Below are 8215 nucleotides of genomic sequence, written 5' to 3' on the forward strand. Positions count from 1 at the left end.
TACATCTAGGATTATTTCCTTAGGGGAGCTTTGCAGAGTAGAATAACTAGGTCGAAAGCTATGGGCATTTTTCGAGCCCCTTTATCCAAATGTAAATAAAGTTGAGGTGATTTCCAAAAGTGTTGCACCGCCAACTTCTACCAACTGTGCAAAGAGACAGTCATTTCCAGGCACTTTCATCAGAATTTTTTAATGTTTTGTAGATTTAAGAACAAAAATTGGTTTCTTGTCTCAAGTTCCCATTTTTTAAAGATCTTAAACTACAGGTTGGGGAACTACTACCGTTTCATCTTTCGTGAATTGACACTTCTCTTTTGTCTGCCCAGCAAAAAAATTAAATTGCAAGTGAGCGGGATGGAAAAGTTTTTAAACTGTAATTTGCAAAGAGATGTAAGTGGCACCTTCTCTTCCCCATCCTAAACTGCTCTTTCCACCTCTCCAGGTCTATGAGGCCCTCCTCCAGCGGTATGCCATGCTTGAGCAGAGAATCCTGAGCCAGACCCGGGGGCCTCCAGAGTGAATTCTGCAGGCCCAGGCCCCCTGACCCCACTTGGAGATGTGGCCTTGGAAAGCTGGGATCCTCTTCCCTATTCTGGGCAGCTCTGCCCTCCCCGCTTCCCCACCTGATTCCTTGCGGTGCTCCAGCCCTGCCCAGGACCACCTTAAAGCCCATCTTAGCACATCCTCCTGAACCCAGATGGGCTGCTCGTGTCCTCGTGCCATTGTGCCCAGGGCAGGAAAGCATCTCTCCTTTCCTGTCTTTATCCCAGGAGGCAAGATAACACTGAGCTTGGGATATATCCAAGAAAAATTGTGACTTTTCCCCTTTCAGGACCTAAATCAGCAGATTGGGAAAGACAAAGCAAAATAAATAGATTCTTTCCTTTTTATTCACCAGTTTTCAGGATGATAAGTTGATCCCCAAGCATCCTCTGAAAGCAATTAGGTTTTTAGTATGATACATTTAACATACTTTGTATGTCTTAATCCATTGCAGTGATTCTTCTTCTTTTTATCTTCTTTCTGATAGCCATTCCCTCCAGCTTTTCTCCTGCTTTCGTTGTGTGCATGTGTGCTCAGTCATGTTCAACTCTGGATGCCATGGACTGTAGCCACCTGGCTCCTCTGTCCATGGGATTTCCCAGGCAGAATGCTGGAGTGGGTTACCATTTTCTTCTCCACCCGCTTTCCTTATTTATCATTCATTCATTCTTCTTTACTGAGCCTTCTGCCCTGTGTACCCTTTATTGCTCGGCCCCAAATCTCTGTTCTCATTCCTCCTTCCCTCCGATTCTGTCCCCTCTTGTTGGATGATTTCATCTAGCCTTGGACTTCAACTGCTCCTTAAATACTAGTTATACCCAGCTCTGTGTTTCCAGCCAGAACTCTCTTTGGAGTTGGTCAGCATTCTTACAGGGGTACTTCAGACACAACTTATCTTCCCACGCCCTTCTCCAAACCTCCTCGTCCAGAGTTCGTGTTCCAGTGAATTGGTACCACCGTCTATCCATTCATTCATTCAGGAACCCAAACTCAGAACTCAGATATCTGCTTTCCCACCTCAGATCAGTCACCGAGTAACTTTGGTTATTCCTTCAGTAATCCCTTAAGAGTAGTTCCTTTCTCGCCATCCCTCCCTGTTTTACTTTAGACCCTTTTATTCCTTGCTGAAATTGCCTCTGTAGAAAGTCCTCTGTGACCTGCCTCCTGCAAAATCCTCCAGATTTTTCTTTTGCTACAGGCCTGCACCTAAGTTGGACTTGGGTTAAACCAAACTACTCATGGTCTCATCCAGAGGACACAAATGCTGCAACAGGTTTGAGACCTTAGAGGATCAGAGCAGAGACTAGTGGGAAGTCAAGGGAAGGAGTTTAGAGGTTTAAGTAGGATAAGAGATACCACATCTGAAAAAGATGAAGTCATCTTGAAAGGGAGTGATACCCTTCTAAGCTTGATGGATGAAGGCAAAAAAAGGAAGCAAGAAGCTGAAGATCACAGCCCATCAACAGCAGGTCAAAGATTCAAAGATTCAGAAGAACTCTCCCCCCACCTCACCACCACTTGGACATTACTTATTAAAGAAATTCCATTACCAACCAACAAACAAGGAGTCTCCTACCAAAAAACAGAGAAAGTCGTTCAATCCACTCATTTTACCCCTGCTCCCATAGAGTTGCCCATTATTACAGGGATATCAACATAAACAGAAAAAGGAGCTGATTATACAAATATGAGAAGAAAAGTGAGAATCATAACTTTTAAAGCTAATGAAATACTTCACGTAAAAAGCAACAGAAGGTAAATTATAACAACCCTCTAACATGAACTTCAGAAAATAAGAAACAATTGTGGCTATGAAAGAATACCACAGATCAGAAATCTAGAAACTCAGAATAAAAATGTGAACAACAGATAACGTGAAAAGAGAATAGCCCAAGCTTGTGGAAGAATTTGAACAGAAAGATAAAATCACCCTAGATGATGAAGACTAAATTACAACATATCCAAATGAAAATAGGAATGACTGCAAGTACTATAAATCATATAGAAGATAAGAATGAAAAAACCTAAGACAGCAAAAACAACGTGAAGAGCTGGAAAGGCCCAGAAGGAAAATGACAGAGAAGATAGGCAAGGAAAAATTAACACAGGCAAAATTGGAGTCTTGAAGCCAAAAGATAAAACAATGAAACAGAGTTAATATTTAAAACTATCCAAAGAGGAAGTCCTGGAAACAGAAGATCTGAATTTGTATCTTGAATAGACCTGTCTAGTTACTTGGAAAATTGACTCAGAATGATCAGCTGAGATACTTCCTAATAAACTATTATCCTTTGAAGGTGAGGGGGATTTTCTATAGGCCAAAAGGCCAGAAAAGTCTCCAGAAAGATCAGGTTGGCATCAAAAAGCGAGGTAGCAGTGGAGCAACATGTTCAAGAAACTCAGAGAAAAAATATGAACGGAGTGTTTTGTGTCTAGCTAAACTGCCCTTTAAGTATCAGGGATGTTTTTTAAAAAGTTTTAATCATGCAAGAGCTCAGGAAATATTGTACACATAACTCCTCAGTATTCTACTAAATCAAGCTTCATCCAATTAGGAGATCATTGGGGAAACTTCAGCAAAAGGGTTGCTAGTGAGCACTGAATCGTTTTAGACCTAAGACCAAAGTGAAAGTGGGGATTGGGGTGGGAGAAGAGTATCAAATGGTACATGTTTTGACAAGGTAGAAGTAACTAAATTAAAAAAAAAAAAAGAAGAGGACAGTATAAAGAGCTGTCATGGGAATTCTCTGGTGGTCCAGTGGCTAAGACTCTGTTCTCCCAATTCAGAAGGCCTGGGTTTGATCCCTTGTCAGGGAACTAAATCCCACCAAGACCTGGTGTAGCCAAATAAGTAAATAAATAGATAAATTTAAAAAAATAAATTATATATATTTATAACCTCAAAGAGCTCTGTTGCAAAGGCAAAATGTACAAGTCAAAGTACTCCGGGGCAAAGGGAAAACATAAAGCAAAATTTCAGAGTGTTCAAAAAAGTGATTGAGGGAATTTCCTGATGGTCCAGTGGTTAGGACTCGGGCACTTTCACTCTCTCTGTTCCATCCCTGGTAGGGGAAATGAGATCTTGCAAGTTGCACAGTGGGGCAAAAATAAAAAATAAAAATGTTCAGGACCTGGGTGTAAAATACTTATAAAACTTATAGAAATGTGTTAAAAAGAAAAATTAATGGAGAGAAAAAAGATTGATAATGAAATCTATAGGATATAATTAAAACAGTGATAGGTGACGTATAGCTTTATAATACTGTAACACTGATAAAAATAAAACAGTTAAATGAATTAAAAATACAGGAAAAAAATGTCAATTCTACCCAATTAAAAAAGACAATGTTTCTTTTTTGTTTGTTTGTTTGTTTTTTAATTGAAGGATAAATGCTTTACAGAATTGTGTTGGTTTCTGCCAAACATCAACATGAATCAGCCATAGGTATACATATGTCCCCTGACACTGTATTTCTTTTATCTCCCGAAAGTCCATTTCTGAAGTGTTCCATTCTCTCTTCATGATGTTCCTTTTTCCAAATGTCTTTCAGCATGTTTATAATAGCTTTTTAAAAATTCCTTGACTGATAGTAACATCATCTGTGCCATTTCTGTCTGTTTCTAATGACTGATTTTTCTCCTGATGGGTTACGTTTTCCTGCTTCTTCTCATATTTAGTAATTTTAAAAATTAAATGTTGGGCATTGTAAATTCTTTCATGGTACAATATCAGATTTGTTGAATTCTTTTAAAAAGGGGTTGACCTGTTGTCTGGTAGGTATTTAAATTACTTATAGACCAGCTTGATCACGGCAAGGCTTGGTAGTGTGGATTTACAGTAGCCTTGACTCTAGGGCTGGTTCAGCTCCACTGCCCTTGGAGTGACTCTCTGAGTCTTCACTCTCAGTGTCCTGGGTGTTGAGTAAGGACTTGTCCACTTTAACCAGTTAGAAATAAAAAGTGTTCTGTGCCAGGCTTGGAGCTATTCAGCTTGCTTGCTTGCTTCCCTCATGGAGTTTGATTCTAAGGATGTGACACCTTGAATTCAGCAAAAGCCCCGAGGAGACTTGTCTGCAGACTTCCAGCTTTCTCAGTGCAGGGTCCTCCTCTCTCCACTCTGCTCCTTAAGTTTCCCCATCTCCAACCTCTCTCTCTGATCCTAACTCTGCAAGGCGGCCGGGTTCTGCTTGTTTAATGCACTTCCTGCGCTGTGGACCAGAATGTGTCTCCAGGCAGAAAGCAGGGGCAATCATAAGCCTCACTTCAACTATTTCTCTTTTCACAGAGATTTCAGGATGGTACAAAATCCAAAGACAGTTGACTCCTATCTTTTGTCCAGTTTTCTTGTCATGGCTCCGAAGGGCAAATAATTGGAAGTAAAACATCTTATCCAGCACTTCCAGAGGTTTCTCCACCTTGTAGGAGCCTGACCTAAAAAGGAGGCTTGGCCTGTCAGTTTTAAGAGTTCACAAGGATGGACTATTCTAGTTTTTTCTGTTCTTACCAGAGGCTCTTTGATTCACTCACTATTGAATTGAAGGGAAAAACCCCTTCTGGTTTCACCTACTGTTCTTAAGTTACTGAGTCAGTGCTTTCCAGTGAATATCTCTTAGCTATTTTGGGATTCTGCATTTCCCAGGTACCTTTTCCACCCCATTCCTCAGCTTCCCCTTGCACAGAGACTAGTCCATGAAGCTTTTATTGCTGTTGGTAGTTATCTCGGTTTGTTTGTATTTTGGTGTTTTGGGGGAAACCTTGTCACCTGGTTTTATTGTAAATGTACATGGATTTTCTGTTCTTTCTTTTCTTCTTCCATGTAGTTACTCTGTGAGAATTTTGGAAGATTCAAAAGGTTGGGGGCTAGGTTGGTATGCAGCCACCAACCTAGCCCCCGTCTTCTCAGAATCTGGTAGAAGTTTTAAGAGCTTAAATGTAATTTACCAGGCTCTCTCTCTCTGCAATAGTAGAAGCGTGTATCAAAATGTAGCCTCCATTAGCCAATGTCACTAAGTTACTATAATGAGTATAGCTTGCTTCTTGACCCCCAGTGGACTTACAGTATGAGTGAGAAATAAATTTTGTTGTTTTGAGCCACTGGGGTTTGGGGATTTTCTATTAGCATCAGTTCAGTTCAGTTCAGTCGCTCAGTCGTGTCTGACTCTTTGCGACCCCATGAATCGCAGCACGCCAGGCTTCCCTGTCCATCACCAACTCCCGGAGTTCACTCAAACTCACGTCCATCGAGTTGATGATGCCATCCAGCCATCTCATCTGTCGTCCCCTTCTCCTCCTGCCCCCAATCCCTCCCAGCTTCAGAGTCTTTTCCAATGAGTCAACTCTTCGCATGAGGTGGCCAAAGTACTGGAGTTTCAGCTTTAGCATCATTCCTTCCAAAGAACACCCAGGACTGATCTCCTTTAGAATGGACTGGTTGGATCTCCTTGCAGTCCATGGGACTCTCAAAGAGTCTTCTCCGACACCACAGTTATAAAAAGCATCAATTCTTTGGCCCTCAGCTTTCTTCACAGACCAACTCGCACATCCATAGATGACTACTGGAAAAACCATAGCCTTGACTAGACGGACCTTTGTTGGCAAAGTAATGTCTCTGCTTTTGAATATGCTATCTAGGTTGGTCATAACTTTCCTTCCAAGGAGTAAGCGTCTTTTAATTTCATGGCTGCAGTCACCATCTGCAGTGATTTTGGAGCCCCCCCAAAATAAAGTCTGACACTGTTTCCACTGTTTACCCATCTATTTTCCATGAAATGATGGACCAGATGCCATGATCTTAGTTTTCTGAATGTTGAGCTTTAAGCCAACTTTTTCACTCTCCTCTTTCACTTTCATCAAGAGGCTTTTTAGTTCCTTTTCACTTTCTGCCGTAAGGGTGGTGTCATCTGCATATCTGAGGTTATTGGTTATTTCTCCCGGCAGTCTTGATTCCAGCGGTGCTTCTTCTATTAGCATAGCGTAATCTAATCTGTTATAAGAGCTATGGAGAGTTACCTTTTTACCTAATTACCATCCAAGCCCATTAATTTAGTTGACCTCAAGGTAGCCACCACTAAGTTAAGAGAGGGTGGGAAGAAGAACTGTGGGGACAAGAAAGAAAAGAAAACAGTTTTAAAATGTCTGGGAAATAACTTTTGAAGTTGATGGCACATGGGACAGATTGGAAGTAAATGGATACATTTGGGGAGAATTGTATTGCCAAAAAAACCCCATGTACCCATCCAATTAATGTTACCCCCTGTAAATTGATTAATGTACTGGTAATTTAATGTACCTAAATTACCCACTAATATATACTCATGTATGTTTCCCATAGTTCTCATAATTACCCCCTATGGTATATCTCTATAATCAGGGCCTTCATGAGCTGAAACAGGCTGGGGCTACTTCTGTGTGTTTAAGTAAAGAGGTCTCTAAATAAAATCACAAAAATTGTGCTTCCTTTAAGAGTTTATCTTGCCAATTGAATGCACTTAAGCTTCACAATAGAATGTGTTATAACTATACAGATACCAAGTAGTATAACGTTATAGTCTTCTGTCTTCTCTCATTAACTTGATATGGAAGGATGCCATGCTCAGCTGTTTCTTCCTGACCCCTTGGTTTCCCACCTTGATCATTGAAGAAGGAAGAAAACGGGAAGAGTGGTTTGAACACACAGAATTCCTGAATGGCAGAATTCCCTGTCATAAATTTTAGAGTGGACATTTGTTGGGTTTTTGCCTTTCAACTTCCCATCATCTCATGCCTGATATTTCAGATACCCAGCATCACCTTCCCAAACAGCCTGCGGGCACATGAGCAAATGGTGGTCGAGACAGAGGCTAATCCTATGAGCCTAACAACATGGATTTCAGCTCTGCAAGAGAATCATGAGAAGAGGATTCCAGCCTTGCCAGTGGGGAGTTTGGGGTGGGGGTGGGGTCTAAGGCAGAAACCACCTTAATGTGTCTTGGGAACAGAAAGTAGGTCAGTGTGTCTGGCTGATGATGATGAGATGATGGAGGAAGTAGGGCTGTTCATATACCAGTTTGTTAGCCATCATAACAGGAAGCCATGGGAGGATTTGAAGCAAGGGAGGAATGTGAAGTGAGTCCCATTTTGAAAAGGTCATTTCAATTTCTGTCCAGAATATATAGCCAGGCAAGAATGAAAGAAGGTAACAAGACATGATTTTAGTTGACTGCTGTTGCCGTGGTCCACAAGTGAGATACTGGCGGTGATAGTGTATTTGGAAGAGAAGTGGGTTGATGGTGGATGTGTTTCTGAAACTAGGTTGCTGATGGACTGATTATGGGAGGAATCAAGAATTACATAAAATTTCAACTTGAACTATTGGCTGGTTATGCCATTGATTCAGACAGGCACAACTGGAGGAGTAGATTTATTAGGGAATGAGAACTCTGCTTTAGTTAGGGCAAGTTCTAGATACCTGATAGGCTGCCCAATAGAGATGTCAGGTAGGCATTTGGTTATATGAATTTGAAGTTCCCAGAGATGCCAGGTTGGAAGACACAGATGTGTTGGCTGTTTGGACCACCCTGAGCCTTTATTGTGATACCCTACCTGGTGTGGAGTAGCAGAGAAGAAACAGCCAGTCAGTCTAATTGTTGACACACAGATTATGGCTGCTACCTTCCAGCAGGAAGGAGGCAGT

The 8215-nt window shown here is 41.3% G+C and overlaps 1 protein-coding gene across 5 annotated transcripts in view; it reads left to right on the forward strand.

Moving 5' to 3' along the window:
- The window catches only part of XYLB (xylulokinase), a 42396-nt gene extending 38501 nt beyond the window's left edge, over positions 1-3895 (forward strand). For all 5 annotated transcript variants that reach the window (XM_025273010.3, XM_025273013.3, XM_025273012.3 and 2 more), the window contains one exon: positions 443-3895. In XM_025273010.3, the coding sequence (XP_025128795.3) occupies positions 443-520 (78 nt within the window). In that variant the 3' untranslated portion in view covers positions 521-3895. The remainder of the gene's footprint in view (positions 1-442) is intronic.
- Positions 3896-8215: the final 4320 nt, after the last annotated feature.

Source organism: Bubalus bubalis, chromosome 21 (assembly GCF_019923935.1).
Source record: "Bubalus bubalis isolate 160015118507 breed Murrah chromosome 21, NDDB_SH_1, whole genome shotgun sequence".
Classification (NCBI taxonomy): domain Eukaryota; kingdom Metazoa; phylum Chordata; class Mammalia; order Artiodactyla; family Bovidae; genus Bubalus; species Bubalus bubalis.